The sequence below is a fragment of the Pundamilia nyererei genome, unplaced genomic scaffold (genome assembly GCF_000239375.1).
Source record: "Pundamilia nyererei isolate P.nyererei 1_Seehausen unplaced genomic scaffold, PunNye1.0 scaffold00277, whole genome shotgun sequence".
Classification (NCBI taxonomy): domain Eukaryota; kingdom Metazoa; phylum Chordata; class Actinopteri; order Cichliformes; family Cichlidae; genus Pundamilia; species Pundamilia nyererei.
The window spans coordinates 572,187-593,046 of record NW_005187678.1 but is presented as its reverse complement, the minus strand read 5'-3'; the positions used below and the strand labels follow the sequence as shown (position 1 = coordinate 593,046).

The following is a 20,860-nucleotide window of genomic DNA, read 5'->3' as shown; positions in this document are numbered from 1 at the left end:
GTGTGTGTGTGTGTGTGTGTGTGTGTGTGTGTGTGTTTAACATGGAGGAGAGCCGTTTTAACCTGGAATAACAAACTTCCCAGAGCGGCGTTCCCAGCCCTCTGTCTCGAGCTTGGCATTCCCAAGCTGCTGATGTCACTGTGCAGGACGCCAGGACAGTTTGGACATAATCGTGCATAAGTTTGTACTGCTATACTTGCGAGGACCGTCTTTAAAAACTCACTCAGCATCTTCAATAATAACCTTGCTCTCTGCTTTGCAAATTAGGGCGGCAAAAGCTCGTAAGCAGCTTCCAAAACCTTCGCCCAGAAGATGTTGCAACCATTTAATTTTCCTTTTGTTTTCTTTTTTTTGGGAGTGACCAAAATGAGACCCAGTGTGAAAAACAGAAACTACCCTTTCTGCTTATACATGTTTGGTCTCTCTGAGAAGTTGCATTATATTTCATTCTTTCTAATTTGCAAGTGACAAATCTTCTCATTAATGCATCACTAAGGGCCAGCTTCTTGAAACTCTTCAGTATCCATCAAGCTAGATGTAATAGTTCACCCATCTCCTAAACCCCACTAGTACGACCTCTGTAGACGATGCAGGGTCTGGAGATGACTCTGTTTCACTGGGCCTGTGGGTTGGATACAATTCACTGGGACTCCTTTAAGGCTCTGGATGTTGAGGGGCTGCCCTGGTTGACACTCCTCTGCAGCATTGGTGAAGTTCTGGGTAGGCCTGTCTGGATTAGCAGATTATAGTGGTGGTGGTGGTAACTTTTTAAAGGAAAAGGACCTGAGCTTATGTTCCAACTCCAGGAGGATAATACTCCTTATCCTTCCTGTGAAGGTCCACAGTGGGAGGAAATGGCTGGAAGAGGGCGCTATGGGCTTCCCTTCTAAAATGGGTATTCTCTTGGACCCTGATAAGTGGATGGATGGAACTGTCGTGCAAAAAATCCTTTTAATAATCCAGTCTAATACATCAATAACATTATATCTTCCATAGGTAAAGGAAACCCTATAGGTTGAGTAAACAAATATTGAGCCATTAAAAAATAAATGACCTCACTCTGCCAAACGTCCGGACCTCGAGTCATATGTACTCTCACAAAGTTTAAACTAGCGAAAAGAAAGGCTCACAGTGTTTTTCTCTCCCCAGACCCCTACGCGATCGTATCCTTCCTCCACCAATCCCAGAAGACGGTGACGGTGCGAAACACTCTCAATCCCACCTGGGACCAGACTCTCATCTTCTATGAAGTGGAGATTTTTGGCGACTCCGAGGTCACGATGGCCAGCCCCCCCAATATTATAGTGGAACTCTACGATCAGGACACATACGTGAGTGTTTAAATCTCATGAAAGCTATTTAGAGGTCTTTGAACATCTGTTTGTTTTTCTATGTTGCTAAAACATGGATGTAACATGTATGTCTATGTTGTGTTTTCATTCTTCAGGGAGCTGATGAGTTCATGGGTCGCTGCGTGTGCCAGCCCTCACTGACTCGGTCGCCACGCCTGGCCTGGTTCCCAATTCGCAGAGGGGACAAGAATGCTGGCGAGCTGCTGGCTGCCTTTGAGCTTATACGCAGAGAAAAGGTCAGAGGTCAACTTGACACTTTCACCTACTGGTCTTTTTCCTTCTTGTCATATTCAAAGTTTTTAAAAAGGCATGTGGTTCTGATATGGATGCTTTAGTCTTTGAGGATGAGTCTTGATTTCACTGTTATTCCAACAGCCGTCACTTCACCATATTCCAGGTCAAGAGGTACGTTTATCTCCATTTTTTCCCATTCCTTCTTGAATTTTTGTCTTTTCCATTTAACTTTGAAATATAACTCATGTCGTATCACCTACAGGGAGATTTCCTGACTTCCACCCACATCTTAGATGAGGTAAAACCACACCAAGTATTGTACCGTTTTTCTCTAAATTTAAATGTTTGACAGTAAACACGACTGATATGAGACTATCACACAGTCTAGGAGAGTCAAAGAGTAAATATTCATAAAAAAAATTTAAACAACTTGTTTTTTTTCCCCATTTTTGATTTTTGTTAGGAAAAGTCTCAAAGTAAGCAAACTGGCTAAATCATAACAATTTATTATGAAGTCCTTTCTTCAGTTTTTCTTTCTGCTGCTTTCTTCATAAACTGTATGTAAAAGATAGAAGGGGACACAGTGATGTTCTATTTTGAAGCCACAACTTTAACATTTTTTGTAATTCCCTGATCGAGGATCGGATCAAACGTAACTTGTCGGTCACAAAGCTACTACACCATGAACAATACGGTGCTTTATGACCTATTTTACTGTAATTGGGAGCCATAATTGACAAAAGCATCTTGAAACTGGAGATCATAAAATAAGCAAGTGACATCAAAGGCAAATAAAAATTAACGCTAATTTCTGCAGTTCCTCCAGTAGCCAGATTCATAGAACTTCTGCATTTGTCTTCACTTCAGCTTTATGCGTCTTGTATGCAGTATACAGCTTGTCTTCCAGTCGTATCAAAAACACCCCACATGTTGCAGTATATTTGTGCAGTTACAGCTCTTTTCATTTATCTTTTGTGCTGAATTATTTTCTTTTTTCTTCATTCTGGCTTCTTCAGCTGATGTTTCCAGGATTCCTCTCTGAAAACCTGCAGCAATGGGTACAATATAGAAACACAAAGTCAAATCCATCCATGGTCATCCCATTTGATGTCTCTGTCCATTTACTGCATACGCTGATAATTTTATCTCACGTGCATGTTAAAAGCCATCCCCTTTTTCTAAAACTTGAAATGTTTATTTACTCATTTTTGATCAGCAGTAATCTAACACTGTGTGGTTTTTACACGTGGTTTGTTGTATGTTGTATGCAGATGTGTATGGAAGTCCAAAGACAGCATGCATGCAGACTTTAAATCATTTTTACATTTTTTATAGGAGCTCAAGAAAGTTTCACTTTCAGAAGATTCCAGATTAAATTTTATCATTAGTGAGTACAGTTAATTATTTTGTGATCACAGAAAGAAAGAGAACATTATATCATAATCAGATAATGTTTCTGTTTATATAATTACACCTTTTTGGGAAAATGTACTGAAGCTCAGAAGGAGAAATGTTTACCGATGTTGTCTTTGGTCTTCTACAGATTCTTGTAGGTGCAAAAATATTTTGCCTCTTATGCATTTTAATCGCATCTTAATTTTACATATATTTGGATTATGTGGTTTATAAATTTACAATGTAGGAAATTTAATGTGATGCATATTTTTATATTTTTCAGTCAAACTTAAAATTGACAAACACAATGAGTTTCAAATACATTCAATGTGTTTTATATGATTTTAGGATTAACATGCTTGTTGGGTCTTCTACATTACTTTTGTATTCAAAATATTTAATCCAAATAAATGTTAAATTTACATGTTTTAAAATACATAACAGGCTGCTTGTTGTAAAGTACTATTTTGTGCTTTTTAAAGTGTTTTTTTTATGTTAAATGTTATTACATTTGTGTGGTATTAACACTCCAAAACAAAATTGATATACTCATCCTAAACATTGTCATTTAACATTTCTTCATGTTTGTTGCCATAGAACAATTCACCTGGCAGTAAATAGCACGGCAAGCTGTTTAAATCATTGTTGTGCATTCATGTGCTGCTTGGATGGTCCCGACCTGGGAAATTCCTCTTCAGAATTTGATGTGTTCTTAAATTTGAATTTGGAAACAGCAAAAACACTACAGAGATTAAAGACTTGTTATCCAGCTAATAAATGTGTTTTCTGCCTAATCTACATTATTGCTCATGGACTGCTTTAAACAGTGACAATGTCATATGGTAAATAAATAAATGGTAAATGGCCTGTATTTATATAGCGCTTTACTTAGTCCCTAAGGACCCCAAAGCGCTTTACATATCCAGTCATCCACCCATTCACACACACATTCACACACTGGTCATATCACCTTCTTGATTAAACGTTAGCCATATAAGTCAATTGATTCAAAGTTTCTTACCTTAAACCAAACCTTTACCAGATTTTTGTGTAATTTCAAGTCACTAAAGTCACCCCAAAAAAGGGGATTTTCCTAGTCGGGGAGTCATTTCTCAGATGATTCCAATACTCCATGAATGTGCAAATTCTCATTGGTCACTTGTTGATGACCTGCTACTTTCCTGCATCCATATTCACAGCCGGAGGAGTCAGACCTTCCCTACCCACCGCCTCAGAGAGAGCCAAATGTCTTCATGATTCCTCAGGGAATCAAACCTGTTCTGCAGAGAACCGCCATCGAGGTATCACTAATTATCTGCTTTAACTTTTCTTTTTCATTATCACCACCTTCCTGGGTGCTGAGAAACAGTGAAAATGATCATAGTCTTCTGATTCCTGGACCTGATTCTCTATTGTGTTATGTGTGTCTTAATTATAGATGACTTTAGCTTTATTAGTTCCCTTTAGCCTTCCCTTGCTGTTCCCTCAGGCTTGTCTTTGTGTTGGTCTTGTCTGTCATGGTCCTTAGTTTAGTTGTGTTACGTTGATCTAATATTGCTGTTCTGCTGTGTCTCTCTTCCTGTTTTATTTTGGTACATGTTGAACTCTGTGTCCTGTGTTGGGTTTGACATCCTGTGTCTTGTTATCCATGATTTGTTTCCACTGTGTCTCCCACCTGTTTACCCCTCGCCTCATTACCATGTGTATAAATTGCCTTGCCTTATCCTTTGTTGTATCATCCTGTTTCCTATTTCTTGCCATCCCTGTTTGTAGCGTCACAAGTTCCTGCTTTTCCTGCTGGATTTTTGGTTTGCCTTAAAGAAAGCTTGGTTTCATTTAATGCTTCTCTATGAGTCTGGATCTGGCGTCCTCTTCAGTCATTATATATGATAAAAATCTGTTCAACTGAGAGTTTCTGTTGTTTTTCAGTATTAATATCTTTATAATTTAAACTCAAAGAAACTTAAAGGATCTTCATTTTGTTTGTTTTTTTTAAATTTTGAATATCTATAAGCAGTTTGATAGATTTAATTATTACAAGTCTAAAAATGACAACACCAACACCACTCTTTCTGTGTCATCCTGACAGATTTTAGCATGGGGCGTCCGGAACCTGAAGAGCTTCCAGCTGGCCAGCGTTACCTCCCCCAGCCTGCAGGTGGAGTGTGGAGGCAGCATGGTCCAGAGCTGCGTCATCCGCAGTGTGAAGAAGAAGCCTAACTTTGACATTAATACGCTTCTCCTTGATGTGGTGAGCTATGCTGTACTAGACTTAAACACACAGAGTAATCAGTGCCCACAGCTTCCATGTTAAGGACAGCTCTGCTGTGGTTTGTGTTACTCATTTATCTTCATCAGTCAAACCACAATAATGGCAGAATAGAGAAATTCCTTCTCTTTTTCCAAGAAAATTATAGGTTTCCTTGTGTGCTGCAGCAGATTTTTAAAAATTTATTTTTAGAAAAGTGAATGTTTCTTCAGATAAGAGTTAATTATCTTCCATGGCTATTAGCATAGGCATTAATGTACCATAAATGCAGGGTGGATATGCTTGCCATGGGTATGGTGGAGGGTACAGATGCTTACTGGATGTTCTTAAAGTGGATGTCACTGTAGTACAAGGTCAATAGTAAGCTGAGTTTGATGTTTAGTAAATCAGGGATAATACCTTTAACATCGATGTAGTTTTCTTTGGATAAACCAATTCATCATATTTTCCACCACTGAAGAGGCAGACATTTCCACCTTGTTCAGGGATCCTAGGAATAAATAAAATATGTAGAAGTTTTATATTTGTTAAGACTTTGTGATTGTGTAATGAAGTTATGGTCACATTTGCACATGAATCTGCAAGTAAGTACATAAAAGGGCACAAATTGCTAACCAGCTGACACTGGTAATATCAGGGGTGTCTCACACATAATGCATTATCTGACATGTAGTTCAGTTATGGGTTATCAGGTTTTACTAATAGGGTCATCCCATCTCAAGTGTTAGCTAGTGGTTATTTGGGTGGTGTTAATTAGCCTCTGCACGGCCTTCTTGTTCTCAGTCTTGGTCCCTGTGTACCAAACGGCCAGCACGCTCTCCACTGAGGAGCAGTAGAAAGCCGGCAGGGAGAAAGTGCAGCCGCTGCTGCTCTTTCTTTACCAGGGCGTTGGTGTTGTGGGTCCAAGTGAGATCAGCGAAGATGTCGGTGCCCAGATACCTGAAGGTGGAGACAGATTCCACCCGTTCTCCATTTATAATGAGAGGGGAGTGGACCTGTCTGTGCCTCCCAAGTCCATTATGAGTTATTTTGTTTTAAGGAGGTTCAACATCCGGTTATTTTCTGAGCACCCGCAGGGCAAGTTCTCTACCTCTACCCTATATGCTGTCTATCTATATGCATTTTTTTTAAAATAAAACTTTATTTGGGCAGTTGTTGTAGCTTGAGAGTTATGTTTGGGGTCTTGTATCAGGCTACCAATGTGAAGACTACAAGACTACTCACATGAAATTGGCTTCTGACATCTTTTCATCTCTCTTGTTTCACTAAATTTATTTCCATGTATAAGTGGGAGCCAAAAGTGAGCTAAAATGCCTTGTAAGGCTGAGAGGAATTGCAGAGTTGAATATAGTGGGCTATTATGAAAGAACACAAGTTATAGCAGGTTAAAAAAAGGTTGTATGGTCGCTAAAAACCCAACTGCATGCACGTCGACGCCTGCGTTCCCCTCGCTGTCACTCTGCAAAGAGCGTTTTTTAATTCACTCATTTATTTTAATCAGAGCAGCCGCAATCTTCAGAGCAGGGAATCGTACCAGTCGTTACTTATCCTTCGAATGTAACACTGTCCTCTGAGAATATGTTTCCACTGAGTTTACATTGGTGCCATTGAATTCCACCTAAGTGTTTTCTTATGAAAACCTAAACTGAAATATGGAAATATTAAACACATTTTCCTAACAGCGGCTCCAAACAGGCTAGAGAGTTTAACAATATTAAGGTCTGAAGTTGATCACCTCCGTGTTTTATTATGACAGCTATAACTGGCGTATGGAAATATTCACTTTTTTCCCCTTAAATGCAGATCCTTGCTTTGACTCCTGCAGTTTAATGTTAACAAGATTAAGGTCCTGTTTTGACCACCGCACGAGTGTGACAGCCTCAATCGGACTGTGGAAATGTGCACATTTCTTTTCCCCTTAAATTTAGCCCCTGAACCAATTCCAAGCATTTAATGTTAACAATATTAAGGCCTTAAGATGAATGCGTAAGTGTTTTCTTATGCCACGGGAGCAAAAGAAAATGTCATGGGCATAGTTTTCTTAAATATTTCTCTTTGAAGTGTCTAACCACCTAATGTTAGCTCTCTCAGTTTATTGTGTGAGTTTAGCATCATCAGCCTCACTTAAGCCTTTCTTAAAGCCAGAGAGGTCAAACAGATTACAGTTGCCAGCCCATTGTTTATTTACCTTTGAGTGAGTTTGGATAAATGAGGTTGTGTTGCCATATTGTCTTCAGATGTAGCTGCTGTAAATGTTTTGAGGGTTTCATTATGCAGCTGGTTCTTTGAGATTCTTCTTCTGCAGCTCTCTGTAAAAGTCAGAGGGATTGAGGGAACTCGAGCCAGTTGAATTTTATTTAAGTATATAGCTGTTGCAGAAGCTCTGCCAGCTGCAGCACCTACAGTATCAGCATCAAGAGGGAGAACATGCCTGGCAGGTCAAGTGATGGTCTGCTTGTCTTCTAAAGCCTGCAGACGTACAACCCAATGAAGGTTGCAAACTTAAAGGGGGCAGACGTTCTGGACCAAAAGTCAGATCTTATACAGGAAATCGCAAGAGAGGATTGTATAGATTTCACTAAATATGTTGCTACATGTCATTTAAATCTAAATTGAATCCTCTTTAATAGAAGATCATGATGACTGTATGAAAACAGGAAGATAAAATGCTCAGTGTTGATCAGATTTGTGGTTGTTTAGTAACTTTCTAATTGTTTTATTGGGCTGTGGCAGATATAAGTTGTTCCTTCTGCTCTAGTTAAGTCAGCTGTGAGTAATTCTGGAAAGGTTTGATTAGATTTTTTCCATAAACTCACATGAATAAGGTCCATTCTTGGTTTTTGTTTTTTCTTTGCGGTTATTTGTTTGTTTGTTTAAAGAGAATGGGCTTCATACGCTGATATGTGCATAGAACAAAATAAAAGCACATGGAATGTGATGTTCCTACCACTGTGCAGCCATAAAAGCCGACAACAGTAAAATAACAGGAGAAACACTATTGAGGAGGAAGCCTGAAAAAAAGCACAGCTTCCCAAAGTGTTTGCACAGGAGTACCTTTAGTTTAAAATAAATACATAATTATAATAATAAATAAGAAAGGCTTAGGATGAAATATCATTTCATTGTTTTATTTTACAGAGCAAACTGTAGTCCTACAACGCAGTAACAGCCTTCATTTTGGACCTTCAGGGTCATCATTCCCAGAAGTTCACAACAGTCTGTTTTTGCAAAACACTGGTGTGAAAATCTCTAGTGTGCGATTAAGATTAATGGAGCCATATATAATGCAAGGAAGTGACACTTACATGACAGAACAAAATGGCATATACTGAAAAGGACAGAGTTTACCGCAACTTGTGTGTGTGTTTTTTTTAATCTTTTTTTTTTGTGTCACTTTACTTGCAAACCTTATATTAAAATCCTCAACTTATATGTTAACTCAAAGTCCCAAAAAGTTGATTCTTTTCATCTGGATGTCATATTTTTAGTGGGAGAAATGTTTCATTACTTTCAGTGACAACTGATCAATGGCCATCAGTACCATTCACAGAGTTGGGGAGTGGCTGCAATCACAGAATTGTAAGATTGTCAATGATCAGTGGTCATGACAATTTGCATATTAATCCAATGATCAAGAAACTGACCTCCCATCCTACTGTTCAATCAGTGGGCTAATTTCAGCGTTGTGCAAAGGTATTGTTGAAAGGTTTTGGGGGAACCTGCAGTCAGCTGAGACTAAAGAAGTCACTTGATTATGAGTGACGAAATGTTTCTCCAACTGAAAACCCCACGTCCAGATGAACAGAATCAACTTTTGGGGGATTTCCTTACCTGGATGATTGAGCATGCATCAAGACACTTTAACTCAAAGTGTTGTATGTACCCTGATTTCCATCACAAAGATGGTATCTGCACCTCTGCAGATTCAGCTATTTTTTTATCCTTTACATCTAAAAAGGTCCATTTAAGCCTTGATTGGTCATGCTTTGGTGACCAATCAGTTTTAGGCAATCAGCAGCCACAGCCAGTCAACATCATGCAGGCAGGTGGCATAACCAATTAGAAATAGACGTTAAGCAGCCAGACGCTTAAGTCCCTGTGTTTTCATCTTCCTCCATCTCACCACAGAGACTTCCCCAAGAGGAGCTCTACATGCCGCCAATTGTCATCAAAGTCATTGACAATCGTCAGTTTGGGAGGAAGCCGGTGGTTGGGCAGTGCACCATCCGCTCGCTGGAGGAGTACCGCTACAACCAAGAAGATGAGCAAGCTGTGGAGTTGGAGGGAGAGGAGGAAGGATGGAGATGTAAGGCACACAGCAGTGGAAAAAAATAGAGCAAAAATGATTAACACTGATGATAAATGTTAAGTGTCTTCTTTTCCTGTGTGTGTTGGCACGTGTAGGTGAGACGCCCCATTTAATTTCTGGGGAGGTTTTTATTGACATCGATGATGAGCAGCCGCTTGTGTCTGACCAGGTAAAAGAGCTTTTTGTATCAGCCAGTTGCCTAAACCTGCTCTGTGTACACAACACTGTACATTTATTGGCTAATTACTCTGTAGGTAATTACTGGTAATTAGTACTTTAAATAATTGCCACAAAACTGCCTTTAAAGCATCAAAAACACTTTTCTGTTCATCTCTAAATTTCCTCTCACTAACATAAGGATTCTCTGGCTGGGCTGTGACTTTCACCTTCCTGTTGAAATCCAAAATCTTTGACAAAAGAAAAGGAAAAAAAGAGCCTATCCAACAATATCACTCGAATGCAGATAAAATTGTTTATTTAGTAAAGGCTATTTTTCACATTGAGTTAAAACTGCCAAGGATAGTGGTGAGGAGGGAACCTATATACAGGACACAGCCCTATTAGGCTCATAGCAACAGGTCCCACTGTCTTACCCTTTCATTTTTTTTCTCTTTCTTCTTTCACCAGATAACTGGTCAAAGATTTTTGACATCCCAGTTTGAAGAACACACAAAGTCAATTACTAACAAAATGTAGTCTTTTTAAAGCATTTTTTTTAATATCCCCTCTTACCCCCCTCCTGGTCCACAGTCGTAAGTGGTTTCATTGTGTGTATTAGTGAATAGAAGATTGTATAGAATTAGACCGTGACATAATTTGGCTTTATTGGTTTGGCAGACCGCACGAGGTTCCGTTGAAGGGAGCAAACATAAATAATGCAGCGCTATAAATGCTAAACACACACTCGCAGACCGCAGCTATCGTTGTGTAATCATGTTTGAGGACTGAAGGGAGCTGGAAAGTTTCAGGAGGAATGCATTGTCATCAAACTGTGGTCCCCCCAAAAACTGCAAAAACGCAAAGTCATTATTATGTTTAAGATGTTTTTGTTGTTGTTGTTGTTGTTGTTGTTGTTGTTACATTTTCTAAAAATAGTGTTAGGAGGAGAAGAGTTACCAGTAGGCCCAACAATAAGTAAATACATGTAAAAGTGCTTTGCTGGGCTATTGATTATTAAGGTTATTATTATTATTATTATTATTATTATTATTATTATTATTAACTACTAATGGTACAAGAACATGTCTGGAACTGCTTCTGAACCAAACTGTAGTTTGTCAAAGGTGTTTTTTATATTTGCAGCATGCATAACCACACACAGCCAATATAAACTTTCCATTTTCAAGGTTCACCAGTAGAGTTTTGGTCTCTGATGTGATGGGTTTTTTATTCAGAGTCAGAACCAATTTGATTTGAATGACAAAATCAAAATCTAACCTGGGAGTTACTCAGATCCCAAGTTACTCGGAGAGGAACTTTGTATTAGTATCTTGCCCAATGTTATTTGGCATGACGGGGACAGAACCACCAACCTTCCAGTTAGTAGATGACCTGCTCTACCACCAGAGCTACAGCTACCCCACATGTAAACAAAAAATGAATTCAGTTGAATTTAATGACTTGAAGCAATGGATGAGGTCTAGCAGACACTGATTGGCTCCAGCTGCCTGCATTGGCACATTTGTCACTCACACAGGGAGCGATTCACTTGTCATGTATCTCTTCGAAGTTGACCATTGATCGCCAGTGGACATTTCGGACTCCAGTTTCCTAGGTAATCCGCTAATGTATTCACTACCAGGTCATAGGTTTATCTGTGGTATCTGGCACTCTTATTGACAATCACTTCAGTTGGTTGCCTCCAAGTTGAGGAAAGTGTATTTCAGGACCCGCTTACTTTGTGTCACCTGTAGCTTGAAGTCAACAAGTGTCATTTCTGTGTCTGGTCACCATGGCACTGTACTGGTTTCTGTGAAGACATAGCTTTATAGTCTATTGAAGCAAACACTATTTTGTTGCCTCTCAAATATGTTTTTTATTTTAACAGTTTAACATAAGACCCTGTTGGGGACTGACAAACTTGTGAAGTCAGCCCTATGTGTCCATTAGAAGAACTGCACTTTTTGGCACTCGTGTTTTGGCTTCATTTTAAAGCCCTGGGTTGTTGTCACTTGGACCACCACACTGGTTGAGCATGTTTGTGGGCACTTTTTAGTGGCATTAAAGGAGTTCTAAAAAGTCTCAACATTTAACTCTGTTTAAACTTAACCATACTTTTACGATAGCATTGTGTCATCAAAAATGGCCAGTGTATCTATTTTTCAGCACTTTTAACAGTTTATGGCATATTTCTGCCTCTATGATGATTGTATGTTAGGTCAGAGGGTAGGGACAAACAGCCTACATGATCATTAAGGTTAGAAGTCTTGCTCTTACCTTTGGAGATGGTAAAGGTACTGGCACCCTTGTCTACAATCTTTATGCTAAAATACCCATCTGGCAGCCATGATAAGAAAGTAAACACTCATCAAAATATGAAAATATTCCTTTAACATAACTAAAAGAATAGACGAGTTGTCTCTGCTGGTTGGTATTTGCTCTGAACTGTAATTATGCAAAACCAATGGTTGCCTGTTTAGAAATCACTAAAGACAGTGTGGCAGGCCTTGGAAAATGTTCTGCAGTAATGTTTAAGTGTGCAGGATTTGAAGTTAATGGGCTACAACATGGAAAACCACTGGATTGGCCCCTTTGAGAATACTGAAGTAACTTTTGAAGACAGTGAATCTGCAGAGGACTTGTGAGTTTTCTGGAAAGAATTCCAAGCTCGTGATTTCTGTCAGCCTCCTCTGTGAGAGTAAAACAATTCAAGACTTCTGTTTTGGAGCCCTGCACCTTCTTGCTGATGTCTATTACTTCTTCTTTTCTTCTCCTCAGTTTCCCCTCTCTGCTGTCATCAGCTGTCAGTCATTTTATTTGAAGACCCTTGGTCTTCCTCCTTTGCTTCTGTCTATTGTTCTCCCTCTTCTCTCTCCTCTGCACAATAAAACGATTATTTGGTTTTCATTCTTTACATTCAGCTTTTCCCCACACTACTTTTATATCACTTCCTGCCACTTTCCTTCTTTGCAAAAATATCCAGTGCTGAAAAATGGATGCTTAATTGCCAAAAACTGCAGTTCCTCAAGTAGCCACTTTGGACTTCCTCGAGAAGTGAACTACCCTTCATGGACTCCCAGGGTAAAATGACCAACTTAATAGGAGAAATGCCCAGTCATATGAAAAAGAATGATTTTATAGGACTCTATGAAGTCCATAAAGTCTGTACTACCTACACCCTTACTGCTTCCATAGGATTTAAAAGGACAAATTACAGACAGATGCTGCTTCTCAAATGCAATTGGTTGATTTGCAAGGGTTGCCAAGACAAAGCCTCTTCCCTCTAAAAAACAAACAAACAAAAAACAACTATTGGCATATGGCCTTGCTTTGCCAATTTGCTTCTTGGAACATTGTGTAAAGACATGGCAAAAGTGGTGTCCATAATCCACGGCACCACATTTCAAGAAAACTAAATTTCAGGCACAGCAGTGGAGGCCTGAGCATTGTGGCTTGTTTTCTAGGCACAGGACCTGGGCACCATGTATTGACTGTGTCGACCACGAACTTCTCTATATACCAAAGTATTCTAGACTCGAATGTGGGGCCATCTGTCCGACAGATAAAACTTGTGCCAAACTGGGGCTTAAAGTTAGGAACACCGCCAGTTTGATTGGTAGATGTGCCAACACAGCTGACTAATAACACTCACTGAACTTGATAACTTAATTGCGTTTGTGCTGCTGCTGCCTTTTAGCATAATGACCATTGGCCCACAAGGTAGTAGCTGATGTCTCAGTGGCCTTTTACCTTGTTTTAGATGCACTCTCTAAATCTGTTTTTTGTTGCCGTCTAACTAACTTCTTCCTTTTATTTATCAGTTGTTGTTCCTTCTTTTCTGCTCAGTTTCCTGGCTCTTTTTAGCTTTTACCAAATTATGTTTTTCTTCTGCCTTCCTTCCTTGCTTCTTTTCCTTGTTACATAAAATTTACTTAACTCTATTCCCTTTTCTGTCACCCTTTTCCCAGTAAAACCTCCTTTGCTCCATCTCTTCTTCTGTCCTTATTTTCACTCATTATGTATCCTTCCATTCCTTACATCCCTCTGCCCTTTCCCTTCTAATTTCCTTCCTACTTTACTATCTCTATTTATCGCCATTCTTGTTATCTTCACTTTAGCCATACTTTCTTTTGCGCAGTTTTCATCTATTCAGTAATCCTTTCATCTCTCCATTTTATTGTTCTCCATCTTTCTGTTTTTCAAGCTTGCTTCACCTCTGTTTTTTATTTTCCCTCTCCAGTCAACCCAGTTTTTCTCACACTCTCTCTCTCCATCCGTCTTTTGCCTTCCCCTCTTTACCCTTTTAATTCATTTTCTCATTCCTTCTTCCCTTCTCTATCGATCAAGCTGGCAGCTGTTTTAATGTGGCAGCTCATTAGGGGGAATCCTCATGTTATCCTCCTCCGTTTCCTCTCTCTCGCTCCATTGTTGTGGTTCATCAGCCAATCATCCCCTCACTGATCCTTTCATCATCTTGAAATGCCTGCTGGAATTTTTCCCTTTTTTAATTTCTCTGTGCGGCCCTCCTTGGTATCCCTTAACCCACAGGCGCCACAAAAGCTGCGCGCACACACACACACACACACACACACACACACACACACACACACACACACACACACACACACACACACATTTGTGTTTCTGTCACTTAGAGGACATTACATTGACTTTAATTTATCTAAATGATAATTAAACCCTTGACTAAACCTACCAAAACTTCATGTTAAAACTGAATGATCAACATTACGGAGACGTGCTTTATGCATTTACATCATAAGGAAAACACATACACACAAATACGTGCACTATTTAACATAAGGAGACATCATGGGACTGTCTCTAATATATTGCTGTTACCTCATTCTTACGACACTGACCATTTTTCCATTCTCTCGCACTGATGCAAAACCTCAATTGCCTTGTTGTGTTTGAGGGGGGAGGGCAGCGGTAAATGTTTAGTGACATGGGAGTTCAAAAAAATATGTACAACATGAGCTAAATAAGCGAGGTTAATTAGTGCGTCTGCGGGTGTTGAAATCAGTGTACACTCCCTGACATTAACACCCTTATCCAATTAAAATGTGCAGTTCATCATCAGAACAGCTTTGTGTGGGTACAATAACAGTCACGCAACTGGATGATAAATTTGCAGTGACAGCTTAAAAAGAAAAAAGAAAATCTGCACTCTTGTCAACCCAATTTGCAGATTCAGACCGGGCGATGAGTTAGAAGTTGTAAATTAATGGAGCAAAGTGCAACATTTGATCAGCAACAAGCAGCTTTCTTTCAGCGGATTCTTTGTACTGCTGAAATTCTTCGTTGCACTTTAAAAAAAAAATGCAAAAAACCCAAACTTGGCGCACAGCTAACTTGTTTAATTAAATTGGTCTTTGATAATCAATCTTTGTGGAGCTTCATCTGTTTCTTCTTAACTTGAAGATTGCAAACTTTTAAAGAATAAAAGTGGGATGGTGATCAGTTCACAGCTTGTGCAAAATAAAATGATTAAACGCTGAGGTTTCTTCATGAAAGTCAAAGTCAGCAGAGACATGTGGCAACCAGTTGTAGTCAAATCGAATCAAGTGTCCAATTGGATACTTGAATATTGGAACTATAGATAACTAATTTATTTATAGTACTACAAGGACATCGCTGTCCACAGTTTAGTGGACAGTGATGTCCACAGCAATTCATAATGACTCCACTCCCTTATGTGAGAATTTTGTGTAATTCAAGCTACCAGCACACTCACACCCACCTCTGGATGGGTCGTCAGCTTTTGCGGCAACATCATTGCCAGGGAATTTGTCCACCCACCACAACCAAACTCCTTATTGACTTTCCATTGGCATTGTTTTCCTGGTGCCTTGTGTGCCATCACCACATAATGCATTTTGAGGAGGCTGTGGTCACTTCACATTATTCACTGAGATCAGGTTGCATGTAACCTTGGTTAAACATGGGTTGAAAACCACTTAACTTTGTTCTGATTTTTAAAGAAGTTTAGCATTTAAGAGCTGCATTTTTTTTCGTGAATTATTGCTATTAGTTCAGATTGCTCCAACCAAACAAATACTGATACTCTGTTTTCCAATTTGAAATCATTACACATGTTTGAAAATTCACTAGGGTTTACTACTATTACTAGGGCTGGACGATTTTCTCCAAAGTCTGGGACACTATCCACTTCCATAATACATACTGTTTCACCAGCAGCAGTAATCCTGGAGACAAAAAGAGAGACAGACATAGTCTTCATTTTCCATTTCCATATTTAGTAAAATCTTTTTCTCTTTCGGCCTATAGTTCATCTAAGTTTTTCAGTCTCTCTCTCTACGCTGCTCTTCCCTGTACTCCGCAGTCAAAAGCTCAGCAGTAAAATGACAAACATAAAACCTGGTTAAACAAAAAGTTGGATCTGCACATGCACAAGCATCCTTTTTACAAGAGATCACACAGAGTAGTGAGATAGATTCTCTTTAATAGGAATCGTACAATAATCAGTTGGGAAACAAGCCAAATATCACTATTTAACACGATTTGTTAACTTTTGGCAGTCATTCTGACCATCGTCGGTTACCTGCATCATCTTCCGTGAGCACAAACCTACTTTCCACCCGTTTTGCTACTCAGGCTTTTGGTTATAAAGGCATCAGTATTTACTCCTTAAACCTGGCAGAGGTGCTCCAAGGACTGTTGAGGAACTGTCAGGACGTGGGGATCTGACTGTGAAAACAAGGTCACTGCATGCTTATTGAGTACTGACATGTAAATAACAAGGTTGGCCCAACCTAACATAAACGATGCTTTCATCCTGATTTATAACTATTATTGGACTATAAAGTAAATAAAATTATAGTAAGTTTTTTTTCTGAATGTTCTATTGTTACAAATATCTACAAGTTATGTCCATACATTTTTTTTTAATATAAAGTCTACCACTGCAAGGTGATGACGGCACAAAAATACAATAACTGCATTCTGATTTTCCCATCCTATCTTTGTTCTATCCTTCTCTGTTCTCAGCTGATCTCTAACTTTGTCTAAACACTTGAGGCTAGATTTACTAATGAGTGGTGCGAATGCAAACTGGCCTTTAAATTCATGTGAGTTGTGTTTATATAGCACTGTACAATTATACAGTGGTGTAAAAGCAAAAATACTGTTTGTTTTTATAAAGACTCTCAAACTGATTTACTAGCATCTGCGACACATAATTTACTGCTAATTATGCATGATATGATGCATGGTATGATATTTAATACAGAAAAAAAGGTGTGTTTTTTATGTTTGATTTTGAAATTAACTAACTGTGCGATGAAATAAAAACAGCTCAGCTGTTGTAAATCACTCATGTTTAGTAAATCTGGCTCTTTGTCCTCCTAATCTAGGTTCTGTCACAGTCCATCAGAGTAAATTCTCTGAAGTATAAGGCCGTTACTAACCCTAACCCCAATCCTTCTCTAATGTGTATTTTGGTGGAAGATAAAACAGATTTATTGCTTCTGTATTTTACCAATATCATGGAGAAAAAAAGGCATATTCTGATTGCCTTGGGTTAGAGTTGGGGTTAGGGCTGTGGTCATCTACAGTGATGACTTAGACCTGGGTATCTGCATTTCTTCCATAGTGGTGACAGTGATGTTTCTGTGTTTGAGTCGCTGATGTCCCTTCAAATGTTAGTAGATAATGTCTAACAGTGTCTAATGTTGTAATTTTCATGTATATTTCTAATATCATGTTCCTTCTTTTTGAGTGATTAACACTTTCAAATTGTCTTTTATGATTCATCATTGAGATGTGTTGCAAATATTGAAGCTAACTCTAACAAACTAACCTGAAAGTGTGTGTTTCTGTGTGTGTATATATGTGTTGTAGCTTGCGGATGGAACCAGTTCTGCTATCATTAACCTTTCAACCTCTAGTTCCAGCCTTCATGTAGGTAACAAACTCATCTTGTCATTCATTTCATTCATTGAACAAGAATGTCAGTCATGCTTTGCATTTACTTTTCATTGCACTTGTTTTTTTCCTTCTCTATCTCTTGCTTCCCGGCTTCCCCTTTTTTTTTTTTTTCACATACTAAAGAAAAGTGGATACTTACTGCAAATCTGCTCATATTGGCAACAGACTGTCTAGATTTTTTAAAAAGGTCTACACCAGAGCCAGGAAATTTTTACAGTAGTCGCCAGGCGGAGGATACTAGTGGAAACTGATGTCGCTCTTATATTGAACACAGCATTGAGCCAAATGTTCGGTCTCCCTTCTTATCATTTGGCTCATTTGTGCACCACATGCACCATGAGACAAGTCTGTTACAACTCAAGATGTTAGCGAGGTTGCAACTGTTGATAAAATTCATACAGTGGATGTTGTTAGGAGTCTACAAGGAAAAAGCTGCTATAAAATGAAAATGGCTTTCAAAAGAAAAACCTCCCAAAGTTTATATTTAAATTCAAGTTACTGTATGTAACTCTATTTTATTCATTTGTTTCTCTAATGGATATCAAGTGTTTTATCTTTTCTTGAAGAAGGTCTTTGCCACAGCAAAAACTTGTTGAAAATATGTTTAATATGCTCTCAAAATACAATGCTGGAATTTGGGTAAAAAAAACAAACATCTAATGTGAAATGCTGCTCTTTCAGGTCAGTGAAAATATGTCTGGAAAAAGGTTTCTCTTTATGTCTGACACCTCGGATTCAAAACCTGAGTTTTTTTGGGTTTTTTTGTTTTTTTTGCAGTGACATTCATTACTTATTACTGCACCAACAAACTATAGTAGCATGTGCCTGCAATAATGAGGGCTTTTCATGTGGAGTTTGCATGTTCCTCCATTGCCTGCGTATTTCTCTGGGTACTCCAGGTTAGGTTCCTACTCACACAGGGTCAGTAACAGCCAGCAAGCACTCACCAACCTGTCAGAGACTAGTTGCCAGGGGATTGCTGACAAGTCCTTATGCCTGTGGCCCAGTGGTTCTTATCTGGCAATAGGTGTGAATGTGAGCCCTCACTTCCAACCAGCTGTTTTTCAGCACTACTTAGAAGCACCTACCTGCCTATTATACCCCAAAAACGGGGCTGAAAAGACCCTATAAATGGATGGGGTCTAAAACAGTCTGTGGGAATTTTTTTCCATCTCTAAGTAAAAAAAAAAAAACACACACATTAATTAGTAAAAAGGCAGTCAAAATCTAAAACTAATAAACAATGTTTCAGGTGATGCCAGGTCACAGTGTGTAGACAGTAGCACAGTTTTAGTTTTGCTATCTATCGATGAAGTTTATTTGAAGTAAGACACTGTTGAATAACACTGAGTGCAGACAGATGAGGGCCGATCTGGAATGAGATAAAAGTGGGGCTTTTTTCCTGCTGCCAGGATGAAACGGGAGACTTGCTGCTTTGCTGGTCTTGTGTCAAAAAAATGCATCCTACTTGAGAAAGCCAGATTTTACAGAGCGACACACCGAGCTGTGCGGTTACACAGGAAATCTAATCCCACATTTGAACTTGGGGGGGGCTCCGCTGCTTGTTACATTCTTCTATTTTATTTATCTAAGCCAGGTCAGTTTGAAGACTAAGCATGACCCGGACCAGCCTGAGCACACAAACATACACATCCAGTAGTGCTCTTTCCTTTCTTGCTCGAATGGGGGGGGGGGGTGGGGGGGGATTTCTTCCTCTCCAAACAAAGATATTTGTTTTATTAAGGGTCAGATATTTAAAGCAGTCAAATTAAAAGCTCAGTTTTCTGTCTGGCCATGGCCAAAGTCAACAGAGCTGCTTATAGATCCTCTATACCACAACTCTCTGTGAGCTCTTACTAAAAGACAGAGGAGGGATGGATGAATGAGAGAGGGAGAAAGTGACTAAAAGAGAAGCAGAGAGAATGAAAAGAATCAGAAAAGTTTCAACTAAAGGAGCAAAAAGAGGCGGCTAATATCTCACGGCACCAGAGAAAGAAAGCATGCTCTCTCATGTGCCGTAAATCCTGGCATCCTTAATCTCTGGGTCGCAACCAAAAGAACAGGTCATGCGCGTATGTCTGATGATTACCAGATTACTGCAGCAGAGTGTGCGCTCAGCAGAGCCGCTTCCAAAGCAGATCAGTCAGATTTAGTTTCAGAGTTGGAAAAGTTTAAGAAGATCGGCTGTCAGGAGCGTCATGGCTCCTCAAAGCTCGGAGGCTCCAGCCCCCCTTTCGTGATATCTGAGATCTAACGTCGCTCAGATGGAAAATGAACATTATATGTCACGTCTCATCGGCAGAATGCGTGCATGATGACAGTATATATCGTGGTTCAAACCAACCTCTGTGTTTTCTCATTTCCATAAGGAAACTGGATTTCAAAAATCTGTCAGGTCACTATAATCTGGTTTTTGTGTCTGCTTTTTCTATCGTTGTACCTCTGCCATTAATTCTTATTAGAATTATTCCATTTCTTCTCCAAAAGCAGTCAGTTTTGGTTTAAAAATCGTGCTCTGAAAATGTTGCAGTTTACCTCAACTTCCATAAATCCTTCCTGGCTGCTTTGGATCCAGAGAAACTAACTGACATGGCTTTGTGCCAGGCGACTTTGTGGCATTTTTGGGGGTTTGTGAAACACACATTTATGGCCCTATAATGACACTGTAACCAGAAACAAGATGTCAAAATAGCTTAGTAAATCATTATTGTTTTTCTTGTTCTGCTAATTTCAGCCACAGGCTGATGTAAGCTGCTGTTCAACTCCAGAATCTGAGCGCTGCACATATTTGTTGCCCAGACCATCATCCAGATGTGTCTGTGCTTTTAAAGATGGCACTGGTGTACTTTTAAGTCTATCATTAGTCGCAAGTTAGCGTTTGAACTTTCAGATATCAGACAGACTTTCAAAAAGCTCCTGTGAAAAGCCTGATTCACTCAACATCTCGCTGACAGTAGAAGGACATTGTTTACTGTAGCTGGTGACCATAGCGGACCATTTAGCAGCTAAAGATGCAGACACAGATGCTTCCCACATTATAGAGAGCCTATCCGACTTGGCATCTGAGGCCAACAGTCAACATTTACAGTGGGGCAAAAAAGTATTTAGTCAGCCACCGATTGTGCAAGTTCCCCCACTTAAAATGATGACAGAGGTCAGTAATTTGCACCAGAG

At 39.3% G+C, this 20,860-nt stretch overlaps 1 protein-coding gene across 1 annotated transcript in view; it reads left to right on the top strand.

The window, feature by feature from the left end:
* dysf (dysferlin, limb girdle muscular dystrophy 2B (autosomal recessive)) overlaps window positions 1–20,860 on the top strand; it is a 106,796-nt gene that overhangs the window by 41,505 nt on the left and 44,431 nt on the right. Inside the window, exons 33-41 of the mRNA XM_013915250.1 lie at window positions 1,150–1,331; window positions 1,448–1,588; window positions 1,728–1,757; window positions 1,849–1,884; window positions 2,603–2,644; window positions 4,181–4,282; window positions 5,071–5,232; window positions 9,379–9,556; window positions 9,655–9,728. Of these exons, the coding sequence (XP_013770704.1) occupies window positions 1,150–1,331; window positions 1,448–1,588; window positions 1,728–1,757; window positions 1,849–1,884; window positions 2,603–2,644; window positions 4,181–4,282; window positions 5,071–5,232; window positions 9,379–9,556; window positions 9,655–9,728 (947 nt within the window). The remainder of the gene's footprint in view (window positions 1–1,149; window positions 1,332–1,447; window positions 1,589–1,727; window positions 1,758–1,848; window positions 1,885–2,602; window positions 2,645–4,180; window positions 4,283–5,070; window positions 5,233–9,378; window positions 9,557–9,654; window positions 9,729–20,860) is intronic.